This window comes from Heptranchias perlo, chromosome 2, assembly GCF_035084215.1.
Source record: "Heptranchias perlo isolate sHepPer1 chromosome 2, sHepPer1.hap1, whole genome shotgun sequence".
Lineage (NCBI taxonomy): Eukaryota > Metazoa > Chordata > Chondrichthyes > Hexanchiformes > Hexanchidae > Heptranchias > Heptranchias perlo.
Window position 1 is genome coordinate 64725007 of NC_090326.1, and position 22616 is coordinate 64747622.

Sequence of the window (22616 nt, forward strand, 5' to 3'; positions counted from 1 at the left end):
CCCCTCGAGCCTGCTCTGCCATTCAATAAGATCATGGCTGATCTTTGACCTCAACTCCACTTTCCCGCTTGATCCCTATATCCCTTGATTCCCTTAGAGTCCAAAAATCTATCGATCGCAGCCTTGAATATACTCAATGACTGAGCATCCACAGCCCTCTGGGGTAGAGAATTCCAAAGATTCACAACCCTTTGAGTGAAGAAATTTCTCCTCATCTCAGTCCTAAATGGCCGACCCCTTATCCTGAGACTATGCCCCCTAGTTCTAGACTCTCCAGCCAGGGGAAACAGCCTCTCAGCATCTACCCTGTCAAGCCCTCTAAGAATTTTATATGTTTCAATGAGATCACCTCTCATTCTTCCAAACTCCAGAGAATATAGGTCCATTTTACACAATCTCTCCTCATAGGACAACTCTCTCATCCCAGGAATCAATCTAATGAACCTTCATTGCACTGCCTCTAAGGCAAATATATCCTTCTTTAGTTAAGGAGACCAAAACTGTACGCAGTGCTCCAGGTGTGGTCTCAACAATTGTAGCAAGACTTCTTTAATCTTGTACTCCAAATCCCTTGCAATAAAGGTCAACATAGCATTTGCCTTCCTAATTGCTTGCTGTACCTGCATGTTAACTTTCCATGTTTCGTGTACAAGGACACCCAAATCTCTCTGAACACAAACATTTAATAGTTTCTCACCATTTAAAAAATAATTCTGTTTTTCTATTCTTCCTACCAAAGTGAATAACCTCACATTTCTCTCTCCCTCCATTAGCTTGATGTCAGTAATAAGTAAGATACTCGAGGGCATCATTAGGAATGCACTATATGACCACTTAGATAGAGAAGGCCGTATCAGGGACACCCAAAACGGATTCCATAAAAGATCATGTCTTACCAACTTGACTGAACTTTTTGAAGAAATTACCAGGTTAGTGGATGAGGGTAACCTGGTAGACATTTTCTACCTGGACTTTCAGAAAGTTTTTGATAAAGTATTGCATAAGAGGCTCCTCTCCAAGATATAATTTTGTGGAATTAATGGTAACAACTGTGGTGGATTGAGAATTGGCTGAATGCCCGTAGGTAGAAAGTGCTTGTCATTGGATTTGGATCTGCTTGGAGACCGGTTATCAGTGTGTCCCACAGAGATCGGTGTTAGGACCTTTTCTATTTACTATTTTCTTTGATGATCTAGATGTAGATGTTGGGGAAATGATTCACAAGTTTGCAGACGATACCAAGATATGTGCGAGAGTTAGCAATGTAGAGGATGCTCAACAACTACAAGCAGATCTAGATGTGCTCGGGGACTGGACCTGTGTCGATGGCCAATGATGTTTAACTTAGAAAAGTGTAGCGTTATATAAGTGGGCAAATCAAATGCTAAACATACATACACTCTACAGGGAAAAGAATTAAAGCCAGTGGTGAAAGAAAGAGATCTGGGAGCTTTAGTATATCAATCTCTAAAGGTTCATGACCAATTCTATAAAGTTATAGCTAAAGCAAACAGGGTTCTAGGGTGTAATCATGGGAAAATTTGCTATAAAACAATGTATACCATTTTGTCCTTAAACGAGACTGTGGTTAGGCCTCAGTTAGAATATTGTGTCTAGTTTTGGACTCCTCACATGATGGAGGATATTGAGGCTTTGGAAAGGGTGCAGAGGAGGGCCAAAGGATTAATTCCCAGTTTAAAACCTTAGTTACCCAGATAGGCTTAACGAGCTCGGTCTCTATATTTTAAGTGTAGACTTGGGAGTGATTTGATCGAGGTTTATAAAATGATGAAAGGACTAGATTGTGTTTATGTAGACCAATTATTTCAACTGGATAGGTTAGGGAAGACCAGGGGACAAGTTATGCACAGGCAGAACTAGGTTGGATGTCAGGCGGTTCTTCTTTTCTCAGAATAATGGACCTGTGGAACAGGTTGCCGGCTCGTGCAGTGAACGATGATTCGCTGTATTCCTTCAAGCAAGACCTGGACTTGTTTCTGGCTGTGGCGAATATCACCATGTACAAGAAATAGGTATCCTGTAATATAAATCAGGGCCAATGTGTTCTCCTGGACTAATTTCAATCGCCTAAGTGGGTCGGAGAGGAATTTTCCAGGTTTTATTTCCCTAATTGGCCTGGGTTTTTATTTGTTTACATGGCTCCGGGTGGGTGGGGACTGTATGTAGTTGTGATGCATGAGGCATCATAACTAAGTGGGACAGGCTGGACGGACCAGTAGGTCTTTCCCTGTCTGTAATTTTTGTATGTCTGTATGAATGTCATAGAATCATAGAATAGTTACAGCACAGAAGGAGGCCATTTGGCCCATCGAGTCCGTGCTGGCTCTTTGTAAGGGCGATCCAGTTAATCCCATTCCCCCACTCTTTCCCCATAGCCCTGCAAATTTTTTCCCTTCAAGTATTTATCCAATTCCTTTTTGAAAGCCATGACTGAATCTGCTTCCACCACCCTTTCAGGCAGCGCATTCCAGATCATAATTACTCGCTGCATAAAAAAACGTTTCCTCATGTCGCCTCTGGTTCTTTTGCCAATCACCTTAAATCTGTGTCCTCTGGTTTTCGACCCTTCTGCCAATGGGAACAGTTTCTCTTTATTTACTTTATCAAAACCCTTCATGAATAGTAGTGCATTTCTGTGTGGTATAACGTTGTTGGATTTGTTACACTTACCATTAATGGCGCCCTTACCCGGTCTGGCCTATATGTGACTCCAGACCCACAGCAATGTGGTTGATTCTTAATTGCCCTCTGAAATGGCCTAGCAAGCCACTCAGTTGTAAAATCTCACTACGAAAAGTCATAATAAGAATAAAACCGGACGGATCACCCGGCATCGGACCACTAGGCACCGGACACGACAACGGCAAAACACCAAGCCCAGTCGACCCTGCAAGGTCCTCCTTACTAACATCTGGGGACTTGTGCCAAAATTGGGAGAGCTGTCCGACAGACTAGTCAAGCAACAGCCTGACATAGCCATACTCACAGAATCATATCTTTCAGCCAACGTCCCAGACTCTTCCATCACCATCCCTGGGTATGTCCTGTCCCACCGGCAGGACAGACCCACCAGAGGTGGCGGTACAGTGATATACAGTCAGGAGGGAGTGGCCCTGGGAGTCCTCAACATTGACTCTGGACCCCATGAAATCTCATGGCATCAGGTCAAACATGGGCAAGGAAACCTCCTGCTGATTACCACCTACCGTCCTCCCTCAGCTGATGAATCAGTCCTCCTCCATGTTGAACACCACTTGGAGGAAGCACTGAGGGTAGCAAGGGCACAAAATGTACTCTGGGTGGGGGACTTCAATGTCCATCACCAAGAGTGGCTCGGTAGCACCACTACTGACCGAGCTGGCCGAGTCCTGAAGGACATAGCTGCTAGACTGGGCCTGCGGCAGGTGGTGAGCGAACCAACACGAGGGAAAAAATTACTTGACATCGTCCTCACCAATCTACCTGTCGCAAATGCATCTGTCCATGACAGTATTGGTAGGAGTGACCACCGCACAGTCCTCGTGGAGATGAAATCCCGTCTTTGCACTGAGGACACCATCCAACGTGTTGTGTGGCACTACCACCGTGCTAAATGGGATAGATTCAGAACAGAACTAGCAGCTCAAAACTGGGCATCCATGAGGCGCTGTGGGCTATCAGCAGCAGCAGAATTGTATTGCAGCACAATCTGTAACCTCATGGCCCGGCATATTCCTCACTCCACCATCACCAACAAGCCAGGGGATCAACCCTGGTTCAATGAGGAGTGTAGAAGAGTATGCCAGGAGCAGCACCAGGCGTACCTAAAAATGAGGTGCCAACCTGGTGAAGCTACAACTCAGGACTACATGCATGCTAAACAGCGGAAGCAACATGCTATAGACAGAGCTAAGCGATTCCACAACCAACGGATCAGATCAAAGCTCTGCAGTCCTGCCACATCCAGCCGTGAATGGTGGTGGACAATTAAACAACTAACGGGAGGAGGAGGCTCTGCAAACATCCCCATTCTCAATGATGGCGGAGTCCAGCACGTGAGTGCAAAAGACAAGGCTGAAGCGTTTGCAACCATCTTCAGCCAGAAGTGCTGAGTGGATAATCCATCTCAGCCTCCTCCCGATATCCCCACCATCACGGAAGCCAGTCTTCGGCCAATTCGATTCACTCCACGTGATATCAAGAAACGGCTGAGTGCACTGGATACAGCAAAGGCTATGGGCCCCGACAACATCCCAGCTGTAGTGCTGAAGACTTGTGCTCCAGAACTAGCTGTGCCTCTAGCCAAGCTGTTCCAGTGCAGCTACAACACTGGCATCCACCCGACAATGTGGAAAATTGTCCAGGTATGTCCTGTCCACAAAAAGCAGGACAAATCCAATCCGGCCAATTACCGCCCCATCAGTCTACTCTCAATCATCAGCAAAGTGATGGAAGGTGTCGTCGACAGTGCTATCAAGCGGCACTTACTCACCAATAACCTGCTCACCGATGCTCAGTTTGGGTTCCGCCAGGACCACTCGGCTCCAGACCTCATTACAGCCTTGGTCCAAACATGGACAAAAGAGCTGAATTCCAGAGGTGAGGTGAGAGTGACTGCCATTGACATCAAGGCAACATTTGACCGAGTGTGGCACCAAGGAGCCCTAGTAAAATTGAAGTCAATGGGAATCAGGGGGAAAACTCTCCAGTGGCTGGAGTCATACCTAGCACAAAGGAAGATGGTAGTGGTTGTTGGAGGCCAATCATCTCAGCCCCAGGGCATTGCTGCAGGAGTTCCTCAGGGCAGTGTCCTAGGCCCAACCATCTTCAGCTGCTTCATCAATGACCTTCCCTCCATCATAAGGTCAGAAATGGGGATGTTCGCTGATGACTGCACAGTGTTCAGTTCCATTCGCAACCCCTCAGATAATGAAGCAGTCCGAGCCTGCATGCAGCAAGACCTGGACAACATCCAGGCTTGGGCTCATAAGTGGCAAGTAACATTCGCGCCAGATAAGTGCCAGGCAATGACCATCTCCAAGAAGAGAGAGTCCAACCACCTCCCCTTGACATTCAACGGTATTACCATCGCCGAATCCCCCACCATCAACATCCTGGGGGTCACCATTGACCAGAAACTTAACTTGGCCAGCCATATAAATACTGTGGCTACAAAAGCAGGTCAGAGGCTGGATATTCTGCGGCGAGTGACTCACCTCCGGATTCCCCAAAGCCTTTCCACCATCTACAAGGCACAAGTCAGGAGTGTGATGGAATACTCTCCACTTGCCTGGATGAGTGCAGCTCCAACAACACTCAAGAAGCTCGACATGATCCAAGATAAAGCAGCCCGCTTGATTGGCACCCCATCCACCACCCTAAACATTCACTCCCTTCACCACCGGCGCACTGTGGCTGCAGTGTGCACCATCCACAGGATGCACTGCAGCAACTTGCCAAGGCTTCTTCGACAGCACCTCCCAAACCCGCGACCTCTACCACCTAGAAGGACAAGGGCAGCAGGCGCATGGGAACAACACCACCTGCACGTTCCCCTCCAAGTCACACACCATCCCGACTTGGAAATATATCGCCGTTCCTTCATTGTCGCTGGGTCAAAATCCTGGAACTCCCTTCCTAACAGCACTGTGGGAGAACCGTCACCACACGGACTGCAGCGGTTCAAGAAGGCGGCTCACCACCACCTTCTCGAGGGCAATTAGGGATGGGCAATAAATGCCGGCCTTGCCAGCGACGCCCACCTCCCGTGAACGAATTTAAAAAAACTACAAAACCAGCAAAGACTGACCAACAGCTTCAAAAAGCTGACAATCAGAAAATGGTCCTGAATAAAAGCCAATCACATATGAAAGTAAGTAATTAAAAGGTTGAATTTCCATGGGGGTGGGGGGAAGGGGCGGGGGTTCCCAATTGTCCATCATAACATCGGCAGAAGACCTGTGAAAATCTTGGAGAAGTTACGTAAACTGTGTTTGCACCGTTTCCCTGGGGTTTTGCGGATCTTTTGTAGCAGGATCAGTTCTTTTCAATCAAATAAAACAACGGTTCTGAAGGCAGCCTAACTTTTACATGAAAATAAATAAATTGGAGGCATTATGACAAGAATTTATAAATTGTGACTGCTGCAAGGAAGATTCATTGCGACATCACCTTGTGAGGTCAGCCTTATTTATGTTAATACTTACAAGCTGTGCCAGGAGTTTTACACTGCACTTCCTGCATTAACACACACAAAAACATCTGTGTAACACAGGTGGAAAAAATTCAGTATAACAATGGCATAAATAGGAACACCAACTTGGGAGTAGTGGAATACAGAAAAATAATCATGACTTTGAAAAACCACTCACACTTTGGATTCACAGATTTTGACTTCCTGACATTATTCAGTATTTTCCATTGCTTCCTATTAAATCTATTGATGTTACATCACATTAGCCACTACCAAATGGGCATTCAGGTACACTGCTGAACACTGGGCTGCTTTGAGTTCTGAACCACCACCTACCCTAAAGAAGTGAAACATAGAGGGCAATTTTAACCTAACCTGCCCGTCTGGAAACGACACGATTGGGTGCAACGCTGGTTTTACACCCCTCCTGATTTTACTCTAAATTGAAGTCAATGGAAAATAAAATCGGTCGGGGTGTAAAACTGGCGGCCGACCCGATCCACTCAGTTGGGTGGGATAGGTTAAAATGAACCCCAAAGTCTCTGGTTCACATAGCACCCCAGTGTGAAATAATAAAAGACTAGCTTTGGAGATATGTTGTTGTGTTCTTAAATAGGAATATTTAATCATACAAAATAACTCTCAAACCCAACATGTGGTTGTTTCCTCTTACATTGGTCATGGTATGCTGAAGAAGCTTACGGGCATGGACCTCCTGTCCTTGACCCATGGAGACACAGCGTGTCTCTATCTTGACCCTTTTGGCCAAAGCTATGATGGAATCTGTGGGATCAGAACCCATCGACAGAAAACAGATAAGAGGAGTATGACTATCTGATTCCTCCCAAGTCTTTTCCAAGTCCAGGATGACTCCTTCTGCGTACTTTTCTCCCATTGCATCCATAATGTACTTACGAGCCTGAACAACAGATGGCAAAATTAAAGAATTGTTTGATAAAGCTTCCTTATGCAAATCAGCTTCCATTCATCATTACGTAAGATTACAACATAGGGTGTATTGTATAAATGAAACTTAATAAAATACCTAGCTATTCAATCCTCTCACTTCCATCTCTAATAATAAAAAATTACATTTGTTTTTGTACTGATAATTGAATTTTGACTTTTAATAATGAGTGAGTCACTGTTTTCACTTACATATTTTCAGTTCTCAAAATATTTTCCAAACCAATAAATCAATGACCTTCTTTATAATTTTGACACTTTATTTTACTTGGACTGTATCTAGAAAGATAAAATGCTTAAAAAATAAAATGGTAAAGAGTCATGGATACTGCTTTTGGGAGCTTACAAGTGAGCTCTGTTCCCAACTAGTTTGAATACTTTCGAGGGAGGATTTTAACTTCCACCGCCCAGCGGAAACGAGGTGGAACGGTAGTTAATATAGACGGCTCTATTATCCCGCTCTTATTCCGCCCTACAGTGATTTTAACGGCGGGCAGTTGAGGCTTTTGCCTCAGTTAGACGTTTGCTCAAAAAAAACATTTTTTTTAATGATTTTTGTAGATCGGGGGAGACACCGGATCTCTCACCCTCCCTGATTGGCAAGCTTCTCCAAAAGCATGAGCAACTCGCCAATGAAAATGGTTCTGGGCGTCCAACCGCTTTAATTGGGCGGGTGGGAGGCTTGCTCTTCCCACCTCCCGCCCGATGGAAGCAGTCACTTCAAAATCGATCCCGTGGTGTTACACAAATGTTACTTTGCCATAAAACTGTGCTTGATATAGTGAAATTCACTGAGTGCCATGACACAACAATCTATATAAAATTATGACACTACTGTTGAATCAAGTATAATTCGTACAATTTTGCTTTGTCAATTAATTAACCTAAAACACCACTGCATTTTCTTTTTATTTCTTTAAAATTTATTCTATTCTATAGAACTTGTAGCTTCCTTTTATATTGCAAACTTAGCAGTAAAATTTGGTTTGGTTTGGCTCAACCATTACATTTTAAAGATTGCTCAAAGCGGTGTCCAAAATTCTATTTTTTTTCAAATCTAGAACTCTGAAAGAGCAATAGGGGTAAATTTTAGAAATTAATGCCCCTGACGCAAACCTTCACTGTACACGAAGGCACATCAGATAATCGGGCACAGAGGTCAGGGTGCCAGATATGTAGCCTAGCCAAGTTTCCAGTTGTTTATTTTGCTGCTGGTAGCACTTAGGGAGTATATGTTTAATCCTTCGTATTTTAATGAGGAAAGGGAAGTTCCTTGTAGAGGTGATGTATCTGTTTTGCAACACACAAATCAAAGTGGTATTCATTACTACTCATGCTCCTTCTCAGATGAAACCACTCAATAACCTTTCACAATATTACTAATCCTAAAATGTACTGTTGCTTGAAATTCACCTTCAATTTCAGGGAACATAAACCAAAATTAATCTGCTTGTTTACGCTACATGGATTTGATATACAGCTCAATCAAGATTTACGTCCTTGATAAATGATAAGCAAGATCTATAATGTTTTTTAAAAAGGAGTTATAGTACTGTCTCTAAATTTAACAGATTTATAATTTTTTAAAGCCTGTAGTCAATATACATTCTAATGAATACCTGAGCAATGGTTCTATCAGGACACCAAGATCTGATCAGGAGAAGACGTCGGAAACAGTCCAAGGATTGGTCATAGGCATTTGGCACAACTTCTTCCTCAGGAGCTTCTTTATCAAACCAGTTCTTCCACAGTTTCTCATTTCTCCCAATCTATTCAAATAATATTGTTGTAAGATTAGGCAAGCAGAAAGAATTATCATTACATTGTAAAAGAAAAATCAGGGAGGAGAAAAGGCCACTCAGCTCACCAGTGCACACCCATGTTGTGCTTAACCATCTCACCACTGAACTTAACTGTATTTTGAATAGAATCATAGAAACACAGAAAATAGGAGCAGGAGTAGGCCATTCGACCCTTCGAGCCTGCTCCGCCATTCAATATGATCATGGCTGATCCTCTATCTCAATACCATATTCCCACTCCCTCCCCATACCCCTTGAAGCCTTTTGCATTTAGAAATCTATCTAGCTCCATCTTAAATATATTCAGTGACTTGGCCTCCACAGCCTTCTGTGGTAGAGAATTCCACAGGTTCACCACCCTCTGAGTGAAGAAATTTCTCCTCATCTCAGTCCTAAATGTCCTACCCCGTATCCTGAGACTGTGACACCTCGTTCTGGACCCCCCCCCCCCCCTCCACCCCACAGCCAGGGGAAACATCCTCCCTGCATCCAGTCTGTCTAGCCCTGTCAGAATTTTGTATGTTTCAATGAGATCTCCTCTCATTCTTCTAAACTCGAGTGAATACAGGCCGAGTCGGCCAAATCTCTCCTCATAGTCAGTCCTGCAATCCCAGGAATCAGTATGGTGAACCTTCATTGCACTCCCTCTATGACAAGTATATCCTATCTTAGGTAAGAAGACAAAAACTGCACACAATACTCCAGATGTGGTCTCACCAAGGCCCTGTATAACTGCAGTAAGACATCCTTGCTCCTGTACTCAAATCCTCTTGCAATGAAGGCCAACATACCATTTGCCTTCCTAACTGCTTACTGCACCTGCATATTTGCTTTCAGTGACTGGTGTACAAGGACACCCAGGTCCCTTTGTACATCAACATTTCCCAATCTATCACATTTAAATAATACTCTGCCTTTCTGTTTTCCCTTCCGATGTGGATAACTTCACATTTATCCACGTTCTACTGCATCTGCCACGTATTTGCCCACTCACTCAACTTGCCTAAATTGCCTTGAAGTCTCTTTGCATCCTCCTCACAACTCACGATCTCACCTAGTTTTGTGTCGTCAGCAAACTTGGAAATATTACATTTGGTTCCCTCATCCAAATAACTGATATATATTGTGCATAGCTGGGGCCCAAGCACTGATCCCTGCAGTACCCCACTAGTCACCGCCTGCCACCCTGAAAAAGACCCATTTATTCCTACTCTCTGTTTCCTGTCTGTTAACCAATTTTCAATCCATGCCAGTATATTACCCCCAATTCCATGTGCTTTAATTTTGCACATTATCCTCTTATGTGGGACTTTATCAAAGGCCTTCTGAAAGTCTAAATACACCACATCCACTGGTTCTCCCTGATCTATTCTACCAGTTACATCCTCAAAAAACTCCAGTAGGTTTGTCAAACATGATTTCCCTTTCATAAATTCATGTTGACTTTGTCTAATCCCGTTGATATTTTCTAAATGTCCTGTTATCACATACTTTATAATAGACTCTGGCATTTTCCCTAATACTGATGTTAGGCTAACCGGTCTATAGTTCCCTGTTTTCTCTCCCTCCTTTTTTAAATAGTGGGGTTACATTTGCCACCCTCCAATCTGCAGGAACTGTTCCATAATCTGTAGAATTTTGGAAGATGACAACTAATGCATCCACTATTTCCATTCCTACCTCTTTTAGTACTCTGGGATGCAGATTATCAGGCCCTGGGAATTAACAGCTTTCAGTCCCATTAATTTCTCCAGCACAATTGTTTTACTAATACTAATTTCCTTTAATTCCTCCTTCTCACTAGTCCCTTGGATCCCTAGCATTTCTGGGAAGTTATTTGTGTCCTCTTCCGTGAAGACAGAACCAAAGTATTTATTTAATTGCTCTGCCATTTCCTTGTTCCCCATTATAAATTCCCCCTTTTCTGACTGTAAGGGACCTACATTTGTCTTCACTAATCTTTTTCTTTTACAGTCTGCTTTTATGTTCCTTGCAAGTTTACTCTCATACTCTATTTTTCCCCTCTTAATCAATCTCTTGGTCCTTTTTTGCTAAGTTCTAAACTGCTCCCAATCCTCAGGCCTGCTACTTTTTCTGGCAACTTTATATGATTTCTCTTTGGATCTAATACTATCCTTAATTTCTTTTGTTAGCCATGGTTTGTGTTTTTGCGCCAGAAAGGAATGTATAACTGTTGCAATTCATGCATTTGTTCCTTAAATGTTAGCCATTGCCTATCTACTGTCATGCCTTTTAATGAAGCTTCCCAATCTATCACCAATAGATTGGTGGAATAACCCCAATGTTTATTTGGTATCCAAATGCTTACCACTAAATAAAGAGGTTTAACCCAATATCTGTTCTAAATTTACTTTTCATTAATTTCCATTTATACTCTTTGCTCCCACTTTCTTGGCATACTATGAAGTTTAAATAAAATGTATGATTAAGGTTTACCTTATTTATACAATTTTATACTCTGCACGTTCTTTCTGAACGGGAAAGCTTTAGCTTCTCTGATCTTTCCTCATAGCTTAACCCCCTTTACATTTGGGATCGGTCTTGTCACCCTTTTCTGTACCTTTTCAATGCCTAGGCAATGAGTTGATGAAAATTGAACACAACATTCTAAATAGTTATTGTAAAACCTCAGAATAACTTCTGTATACTTGTTCTCTATTGTTCTGGCTATACATCCTAATACTTCATTACCTTTTACGATTGATTCCCAACCATTACATAGTAATTGAAAGTGAATCGTTAACTATTTTCCAAGATCTCTTTCTAATCTCTGTGCTTTAATTCAATTCCATTAATTGAAAACTTGTGTCCCATTTTTAAAAAAACTTATTTGTAGTCCTTTACATTTATCAATGTTAAATTTCCTTTGTCATGTGTCTGCCCATTTGCATTAATGATCTAAATCAATTTGCAAATATTTTTCTGCATCATCTGTTTCCATTGTTCTCCCTATTTTTTCATCAAAGGCAAATTTATTTACAGTTTGCTTTAGTAGATTAGAAATAATGGGGAGCCGAGCACATTATTTTCTCTATTATCATTTTTTTCACTTATATTAAATTCACTAAGTTCCTCCCCTTGACTTATTTTTAGGTTCCCTTGTACCGCTGGTATTTTGTCTCCTTCCTCCTGTTTGGAAACGGATACCAAGAACCCATTTCTTATTATCCATTATAGTTTTGCCTGCAACTGTCTTTAATGAGCCCACATTCCTCATTATCATTTTCTTTCTCTTAATATATTTATAAAAACTTCTGCTGTTAGCTTTGATATCCCTTTGTTGTTTTTTTCTTATTCCCTTTTTTGCACCTCTTATTACTTCCTTTAGATCCCTTTATTGTTTTTATAGCTCTCCCAGTCCATTGATAATTTCCACTTTTCCTTGCATTTGTATAAACCTTTTCTTTTAAGTTGATATTGTCTCCTAAGTTGTCCTTTTTTCTGCTAATGTTCTCCCCATACTCAATCACATTTTTATTACAGGCATTCACTGTATACACACAGTGTACTGCCAAGTCAGCACTATCTGAAGGGGTGCCTTGCAGCCAGCACTGTTTCTATTGACATCCCACTGATGAACCAGCCCAAGCTACCACTGAAGTTGAAGAGCTAGCACCTCACCGCACCCAACGTCACTCGCTCCATCGGCTGTGAGCATCTGCATAGATACATTCACTCCAGGGGATTTGGTCAGTCAGTTTGAGTGAATCACAGAGCATGTGAGCAGGATCAATGGGGAGTTGGTGTCTGAGGGCAGCGGTAACAGGATCTTGTTTGTTTATACTTCAAATCAACTTTATCACACAAAGTAATCAGCTGTGTATACTTTTATCAGTTGTTAACATACTTGGTCTAAGACATCTGCAAATTGCCCGAGTTTACTAAGTTCCACCAGGTTTAGCCAGGTCATATCCAAGATCCATTTAGCGGGTTTTGGAGGGCAAGCCTTAAGGTCCAATGAAGCACCACCTGTAGTATGTATAAAGGTTACAAAGTTTCATGTTACGTATATATATAACATTTCACTCATACGCTTCACATATGAAAAATTATTTCTTTAGTGAGAAGTCAAATCTAGATTGAGGGATATATCTGATTTTAAGCAGCTACGAGTTAAAATCTGAAACTAACATAATATGTGACCTTAACTGTCACTTTGTTGCTCCAAGGTATGTGGGGTGCCCATTGGACGTTTTGAATGTGTGACAAATTGATTTGCAACATTGCATTGTGGACTAGATTTTCATCCTGGCAGTGACTGGCTGCAATATCACCAAAAAGTGCTTTTGTTTTTTTAATATGGCAGAAGTGACCACAGTGAAACTGCTGCTAAGTTTTTGATTTTCTTCCTCTTTAGTGACGAAGCTCAGGAGACGGGCAGTTCAGTAGAACACTCAATTTTTCCTGTGATAACTAATAATAATGGATGCATTTATATAGTGCCGTATCACGTCAGAATACCTCAAAGCATTTCACGCAATGAAATAGTTTTGAAATGTAGTGACTGTAATGAAGTTAGTGATCGCCACAATTGCGTCTGTATTTTTTTTAAAAGAGGATCCCTTCCATCAGACACAACAGCAATCTAACTTCAGTGAGACAAAATCCAAACCACAGGGTAAATTTTAATAATTTGCAATTTTAAATCTGTCCATTGTCTTGCTCTTTCCTATCTTTGTAACCTCCTCCAGCCCTACAACCCCCAAGAACTGTTCCTCTGACTCCATCTCCTTCTTCTCCTTTAAGACCCTCCTTAAAACCTAACTCTTTGATCAAGGTCATCCCTCTTAATCTCTCCCTATTTGGCTTGGTGTTTTTTCCTTACAACTCTGTGAATAGCTCGGTGCGTTTTTCTGCGTTAGAGGTGCTATATAAATGTAAATTATTTTTGTTCTATGTTCTTTTGTAATGAACTTATAGCAAATGCTCAATTTTAAAGAAATGGATAAATTTCAAACTTGTAATATATATAAGTTTCCACTTGGAAACAGCCAGAATGAGTTTATGTCCTAACCTCTCAAATGTAACAATGAGGTTCACTGAGCTTTGTTTTTCTTTCAGCTCCAAAATTTAAGCACTTTGTTGCCATAAATGAGGTCAGATTAAAGACAGGCAATTCCAAGTTGAGACATTCAATGGAAGAAATAGCTCATAAACAAAAATACTTGCATCTACATAGCTCCTTTCACATGCTCAGGACATCTTAAAGCACTTCACAATTAATTAATTACTTCTTGAATATTAGACATAATTGTTTTTGTAGGAAAATACAGAAGCCAATTTGTGCATAGCACCCTCCCATAAACAGTAATGAGATGAATGATGAGTTAAATTATTTTGGTGATTTGATTGAGGGATTAATGTTGGCCAGAACACCAGGGGAACTCCCTGCTCTTTTCTGAATAGTGCCATGGGCTCTTTTACATCTACCTGAACAGGTGATGGGGTCTCAGTTTAACATCACCTGAATTTCGTCAATAATGCAGCTTTCTCCCAAGGCTGCACTGAATATTATGTGCTCAAGTCCTGCAGTGGAACTTAAACCTACAATCTTCTGACTCAGAGGCATAAGTGTTACTACTGAGCTCTGTTGACACTCAAGCCATATTCTTTTAATTGTCTGGTTCCATTTGTTTCTGAAATATGCAATTTTACAGCAGCAACTATATGTAATCATAAATTATTGTTACTTCATTTTGTAATATTCAAAGACTAATGAATACATAGCAAAATCAGTTAAAAGAATCTTAAATTAAACGATATAGATCAGTTCAAATATTTCCCTTGTAGGTACTTTTTACTAAATATTTTAAATTCATACATAAACATTTTTGTAGTGAGACAATGACAGTTTAATGTTCTGACCTTTAATAAGAGTGAGGAACTCTTTGTGTTTCAGTCTATGGCGCTGCATGTCAATCTTCAGTGTAAGGAGAAGAGTGAACAGAAACTTGTGTTCCTCATACAGGCCACGGGCTGCATACTTATACACTTCATACGTCATATGTTCTATGATATTTGCTATTCTCTTACTGGTAATGGGACTCCTGACGGATCTGCAAGATGGGATATGAATTCAGTTTAAAGAGACAACCTCCCATTTTGTTATCAGCTTGCCCATAAGTTGGAAATTTTATATATAAGAAAGGCTGAGGGAATAAAGTGTTTCATGAAATGGCTAGACAAAAACTCTCCACCATAAGTTTCTACATAAAAATTTCCAGAACTCAGACAGGCAATTGAAGGCAGTTGTAATACACTCCTGCATTAGAAGAGAGGAAAAAATAATGCATCTGTTACACTCTGTATACCTCTGTGTGCAGCTGATCGGGACACAAATTAGAGATCCGCATAGAGCATTCTATATATCTCCCTAATGGTTTCCGTCGGGATCCTCAGCCTCTTCCAGCACTGCTTGTCCATGAGGCTTTCAAAACTATTTCTGACTCTGTGGGCTCGATTTTTACAATGGTGGCGGGTTGGCAGCGGTTGGGGGGTGCGGGTGAAGGTGCGCATGGCAAACCCACATGAACAAAACTTACCGTTTCTGACGCGATCGCGTTGTGATTGCTGATGATTAACGTCCTCTCCGGGGTTCACACCCGGCAGCCAGTCTGATTGACAGGGAGAGAGTGAGACGTCCTCTGGCACTGGACTGGAAGACCGGGCCGGGTGGGGGGGGAGATTGGAAGATTCGACGCTTGACTGAAAAAGCGGGGTGGGGGGGGGGGGGGGGGAGAGGGGAAGATCGGGGTGGGGGGGGGGAAGAAGGGAAGATTGGGGGGGGGAGAGGGGAAGATCGGGGGGAGGGGTTAAGATCGGGGGGAGGGGTTAAGATCGGGGGGGAGAGGGGGAAGATCGGGGGGGAGAGGGGGAAGATCGGGGGGGAGAGGGGGAAGATCGGGGGGGAGAGGGGGAAGATCGGGGGGGAGAGGGGGAAGATCGGGGGGGAGAAGGGGAAGATCGGGGGGGGAGAAGGGGAAGATCGGGGGGGAGAAGGGGAAGATCGGGGGGGAGAAGGGGAAGATCAGGGGGGAGAGGGGAAGATCGGGGGAGGAGAGGGGAAGATCATGGGGAGGGGTTAAGATCGGGGGAGGAGAGGGGGAAGATCGGGGGGGGGGGGGGAGAGGGGAAGATCGGGGGGAGGGGTTAAGGTCGGGGGAGAGGGGAAGGTCCGGGGAAAGGAGAAGATCGGGGGAGAGGGGAAGATTGGGGGGAGAGGAGATGATCGCGGGGAGAATGGGGAAGGTCGAGGGGGAGAGGTGAAGATTGGGGGGGGTGAAGAGGGGGACGATCGGGGGGTAGAGGGGAAGATCAGGGGGGTGAAGAGGGGGACATCAGGGGTTTGAAGAGGGGGACTTTGGGGGGACATCGGGGAGGGATGAAGAGGGGGACATCGGAGCCGAAGACATTGGACATCGGAGCAGGGTGCAAACATAGGTTCATTTAGTGTTTTCGCTTTAGTCTATGGTTTTTTATTTAATTTATTTAGTTTCTTGTTCCCTGATCCGGCCCTTCATGCCTGGTTTCACCAGGTGTGAGTCAGAAGCAGTGGGCAAAACACCCAGGCAAGTTAAAAATCGTTCTAAATACTTAATCTGTCACAGGTAAAGTGCCTTAACTACCTCAGTGAGTTACATTTGGCTCTTTAACTGTCATCCCGTCGACTTTAATTGCCCTGGAAAGCTCAGAAGTCGGCGGGTTGGAGCCGGCTTCCGAACCCGAACGGGACTTTCGGGATTTTCGGAGCCCCCCCACCCCTAATGCACCTGCAATTGCTCCTAAAATCACCCCCTGTATCTCTGGGGGGGGGGGGGGTGCGGTGGTACAGTCGTGTGGAGTTCAAACACCTCCTGTACAGACACACCCGTGCTCTCTCCCTTCAAATCTGCTCCTACTTGTCTTCCATGGCAGCCAGGAAAAATAGAATTTCCAAGGGGGAAAGTCACAGCTGTCTGGTGTTCAGGCAGTTACATTGAGGGGGAAGTGGGGAGATGTGAAAATTTGGATTGGGAAGATTTGGAAAAATGATTACTGACGGTTCAAAGTTGCTGTGCTCGCACTAGATCCTCTAACGCGAGAGGAGAACCTCGGTGGTGCATTCTGGGGCACTGCGAGATCCTGCACTGATCTGCACGCCTTCTTTTCCCCATTACCATTTCCTCTCCGGTATGAAAAGAGGGAGACAAAGACTTCAATTTTATTTTTAAAAACATGAAAGGCTGGAAACTACTATGAGCAATCTAGTTGTACGAATGCTAATGCTCAGGTTCCTCTCTCTGCTAATTTAATGAAGGACATTAATCCATTTAAAATAAATGGGTAAACACTATTAACATAGTGGAGAGAGGAATTTAACATGAACGCGTTCTTGTTTGTAAGATAACTGTAATTTTACAGGTTATAGTAAAATAAATGATATTTTTATTCTGTAATCTACAATGGTTATTGGGCTTAGATCAGGACTGCTTCAGGCAGCTTTTCAAATGATTAAATTTTGAACCATGTATGCACTTTCAAGATCAGCGTTATTTTTTCTAAAATTAGAAACAATTATGTTAGTTTGCAAACAAAAAAAGTCACCGATATTTTGTGTGTGCGTGAAGTTGGATAAATATTCTTTTATTAAATAGTCATTATAAACCAGCAGTCATTTGTTAAGTGATTTTCTTCAACCTTACACATAGAGGAAAATACAGCATAGTATAATTTAAAATTCAGTGCACTACTATCAAAAGAGATCTGTTCATGAAGAGTTTCATTACCTGGATAATGACAAGTCAAAGAGCCCCAGGAACTGGCGTAGAGAGGTTTGATACATAACATTCACCATGCTCATCTCCGTAATCAAAAAATACAGGATACTTCCTCTGGTTGCAACTATGAAAAAACAACAACAAGATGAAGACACTTGTATAAAAGGGGCCAAATATCCATGGCCTTTCCAGCGCACTCCTGCTGTAACTCCGCAAATTAGGTCAGGACCAGGACATGCCAGACCATAGCCTTGCCCCGGAATTTCTGACTGGCCTTGTGAACTTCCACCTGCCCCAAACAAGGCCATTGACGCAAGAGGAGGAGAGTGTGGGATCAGGGACTCCCAATGCCAGATTTTCTTGTATCCCTGACCTAGCAGAAGCCTGGTGTGCGCTACCAGCAGCGGCAGGTACACCTACTGGCCAGCAGATTGGCAGACATGGTTCCCACTTAAGTGCACGTGGCTGGATTGTGGCCTGGACCTCCCAAAGGAAAAAGATAAATTATTTTTAAAAATTATTTAAATGCAGTCCCTTTATAAAGGAGGCCAATGGGGCACTTGTACTTTATTTCCAGGGTAGATCCCCTCCCCGGACCAGCAATGACAGCTAATTTTACAGCTACAGGGAAAAGACAGTCATATGCCACTGTTATTTAAATTAAGCACTTCCCCGACCTGCGAACTTTGATTGAGGCCCTTATGCCAGGTTGCGAACCCTGTGGATTTTCAGCCCCATGTTGTCCAAAATTACAATAAAAAACACAGACAGTAATTAATCCTAAAACTATAAGAACTAATCATATATTGTTAATCTGCAGCAAAGCAAGAACTTGTATTTATATAGCGACATTACTTTCAAAGTGCTATCACTATTGCTGTCCAAGCAAATGTAGAAACCAATTTAGTGCACAGTAAGCTCCTGCAATCAATAAATGAAATGAATGCCTAATTAATCTGTTTTTGGTGGTACACAAGAAAAAAACAGCTTGCAAGTCAAATTTAGGCTGGGGACAATTAAAGGCAAGTGTCACAGGAGAAAGACAAAAATTGTGAAAGCCTCAAAAGGAATCTCAACCTGTTAGGAGCCTTTTCCAAGGCTGAAGAGGCAGAGGACTGAAAAGGGAAGGAAATGCAAGGTGCGGGCATGAGTCTGCAGGCAAGTGACAGAGGAGGCGAGCAAACAATCCCTTGTTTGATGGCTGCTGAAGTCGAGGTGGTGCTACATGGAACGATGCCTGCTGTGCCCCACTACAGGATGAGCTCCATTGGTCAGCAGCACGTATACCTGCGAGGATGTGAATAAATAGAAGAAATCACATGTCTTTCTCTTTGGTGTTCCAGGGGCAGATCTTCATGCAATGGGAGCGCATATTGGGAATTTGGGCATGTGGCCAATTCGCGGATCTGTAAGCTTCCAAATATTAATTCAAATTTGGACACATGTCTGCATTCCCAATATCTGCTTCTGGCCATGAAGTTCTATGTGGGAGTGCAAAAGACAGAGTCTTATCCTGTGGCTGCATAACATGAATAACAAATTCCACAAGGTCAGTCTATAAGTTTTGTAAATACTGGGAGGAATTTTAACCCCTGCCCCACCTATGATAGGCGGGAGAGAGTCGGTGGGATGGGGGGTTTTAATAAGCAAATATGTGAAACCTGGCCCCAACTCGCCATGAACTCGCCTACTTCCAGTTCAACTGCGGTGGGTTTAGGGGCGTCCGAGAAACCCGCTCTCGAGAGGCGGGTCCATCATTATAATGATTAAATGAGACTCTGTAACTCAGATATTGGCAGCCATTTAACGCTAGCCAGACGAATTTCCCAGAGCTCAGGAAACCTGGCAGCTAAAGGGAGGTGGGAGCAGCCGGATCCAGCAGGTATGTGCTTTTTAGAGCATTGCTTGTGGGCCAAGAGGAGCAGGAGTGCCTCCCCCAGGCCCTCAAGCAAATCTTCTGCTGCGATTGGCTGACCCCCCGCGATCTGCCAATCTGCCCATCCAAACCCGCGATCTCTCCCACCCTCCCAATTGCTGATCCGTCCCCCCCCTTCTGCCCTGCGACATTTGGCTCCTTCACAAATCTGCCGACCTCTCCCACCATGCCTAGATCTTTCCCTCCTTTCCTCCCCTCAATCTGCTGACCCCTCCCACCGTGCCTCGATCTTTTCCAATTGCCGGGGACCATCCCCAGCGGTCCCTGGCTGCGACGTTTTGCAGCCGGCTTTCACGCCCGACAGCTGGCCAACCTCTCAACCTGGCTGGCTTCTGGGTGGGAAATGGAATAAAAAAGTGATAATGAGTTTCTACTGTTAAATTCGGCAGGACCTCCGCCTTCCCTGCGTTTCCAGGTTCCTCCCCCTCACTCCCCGCAAACAAGCGCCCCTGTTCCCTCCCCGCCTCCCCGTAAATATCAGGGCCATTGTGTCAGATGGGTAACCATGGAGGCGAGGATTTTCATTGTCTGAAAATAATTTTTCTTCTTCCACTTGTGCAAGTTCTTAATATATCTTACTATATACATTTAATTGAACTTTTAGAGTAGTTACCTGCTACTGGGCAGTTATAAGAGCATCTGGCACATTCTTATGAATTGGTCTAACATATGCAGTTACAGTAATACATTGCTAAACTGTAAGATGTCACATGACACCAGAGACATTAGTGATTTTATTGTAGTATATAAAGGTTCTGGAGCAGATTTTCTTCTTTAGCTACATCAACACCTTGGTGGAACTCCAGACAAAAGAGCTGAATTGCAGAGGTGAGGTGAGAGTGACTGCCCTTGACATCAAGGCAGCATTTGACCGAGTGTGGCACCAAGGAGCCCTAGTAAAATTGAAGTCAATGGGAATCAGGGGGAAAACTCTCCAATGGCTGGAGTCATACATAGCACAAAGGAAGATGGTAGTGGTTGTTGGAGGCCAATCATCTCAGCTCCAGGACATTGCTGCAGGAGTTCCTCAAGGCAGTGTCCTAGGCCCAACCATCTTCAGCTGCTTCAGCAATGACCTTCCCTCCATCATAAGGTCAGAAATGGAGATGTTCGCTGATGATTGCACAGTGTTCAGTTCCATTCGCAACCCCTCAGATAACGAAGCAGTCCGAGCCCGCATGCAGCTTGGGCTCATAAATGGCAAGTAACATTCGTGCCAGACAAGTGCTAGGCAATGACCATCTCCAACAATAGAGAGTCTAACCACCTCCCCTTGACATTCAACGGCATTACCATCGCCGAATCCCCCACCATCAACATCCTGGGGGTCACCATTGACCAGAAACGTAACTTGGCCAGCCATATAAATACTGTGGCTACAACAGCAGGTCAGAGGCTGGGTATTCTGCGGCGAGTGACTCACCTCCTGACTCCCCAAAGCCTTTCCACCATCTACAAGGCACAAGTCAGGAGTGTGATGGAATACTCTCCATTTGCCTGGATGAGTGCAGCTCCAACAACACTCAAGAAGCTCGACACCATCCAGGACAAAACAGCCCGCTTGATTGGCACCCCATCCACCACCCTAAACATTCACTCCCTTCACCACCGGCGAACAGTGGCTGCAGTGGGTACCATCCATAGGATGCACTGCAGCAACTCGCCAAGGCTTCTTCGACAGCACCTCCCAAACCCGCGACCTCTACCACCTAGAAGGACAAGAGCAGCAGGTACATAGGAACAACACCACCTGCACGTTCCCCTCCAAGTCACACACCATCCCGACTTGGAAATATATCGCCATTCCTTCATCGTCGCTGGGTCACAATCCTGGAACTCCCTTCCTAACAGTACTGTGGGAGAACCTTCACCACACGGACTGCAGCGGTTCAAGAAGGCGGCTCACCACCACCTTCTCAAGGGCAATTAGGGATGGGCAATAAATGCTGGCCTTGCCAGCGACGCCCACATCCCATGAACGAATAAAAAAAACCTCCAGAGGGCGGGAAGGAAAATCAGGCAGGGAATATCTCGACTCCCATCTGCCACTTCTGGGATTTCTGCCCGAAGGTGATGATGGGTGTCTCAGGTGTTCAAATATAGGCAGGCATATTATAATGAGATGCAAATTACCAGAATACACCAAACAACAATTTCCGATTATTTGCGCTACAGCAACATTGGATGCTAGGAACACTGTGCAATCCTGTATTCAGCATTGCTGTGAGGTGAGAAGAAGTGGTATCTTCAATTTTTAGAGGCCTTAACGAAGTGTAATTGACCACAATTGATTACCCCAATTTTTTGAAAATATAAAATACCTTCAGCTGCGCTGTTGCGCACTCCCGGGTCCTACAGCAATGATTTCCCTCTCTCCAGGGCCAGTTAAAAATCCCGTTTAACATATTAAAACAAAACTGACCTTGAAAAATTGTCTGAGGTCAGAAGCTCAGGTACAGCGGGAGTCCCACTCCACTGAGATTGCACCGCTGTAGGGACTGGGAGAAAGTTGCCCCTCCTGTCTTTAATTATTTATCTAACCACAGATTTTCCATGATTTTAGCTACTTTTTTACAGGGCAAATGTCAAATGCCTGAGGAACACAGCGATATTTTGTTTTCAGTGTATAAATGTAACATTAGTTTACTTAGAACTGTAACAAAAAACAGAAACAGAAAATGATGGAAAAACTCAGGTCAGGCAGGGGAGTTCATGTTTGAGTGTGCAGCCTTCTTTAAAACTGAAAAATAAGAGGTGGACAGGCCTATTAATACAATCAGAAAAAGAGGAGGGGAGAATTTATAGATATGAAAAAAACACTGACAAACCCAGAGAGCAATCATGAATGGAATGGTGTAACAGATCATCTCAGACAATAGACAAAAGCATTAAAACAAGAAACAAAGAGGACATTACAGATGAAAAGCATTTAAAAAGTGGGG

The 22616-nt window shown here is 43.6% G+C and overlaps 1 protein-coding gene across 1 annotated transcript in view; it reads right to left on the minus strand.

Moving 5' to 3' along the window:
• dnah5 (dynein, axonemal, heavy chain 5) overlaps positions 1–22616 on the minus strand; it is a 227265-nt gene that overhangs the window by 27854 nt on the left and 176795 nt on the right. The window contains exons 66-70 of the mRNA XM_067995817.1: positions 17748–17862; positions 14848–15038; positions 12830–12951; positions 8779–8928; positions 6867–7112 (exon numbers count right to left, since the gene is read on the minus strand). Of these exons, the coding sequence (XP_067851918.1) occupies positions 6867–7112; positions 8779–8928; positions 12830–12951; positions 14848–15038; positions 17748–17862 (824 nt within the window). The remainder of the gene's footprint in view (positions 1–6866; positions 7113–8778; positions 8929–12829; positions 12952–14847; positions 15039–17747; positions 17863–22616) is intronic.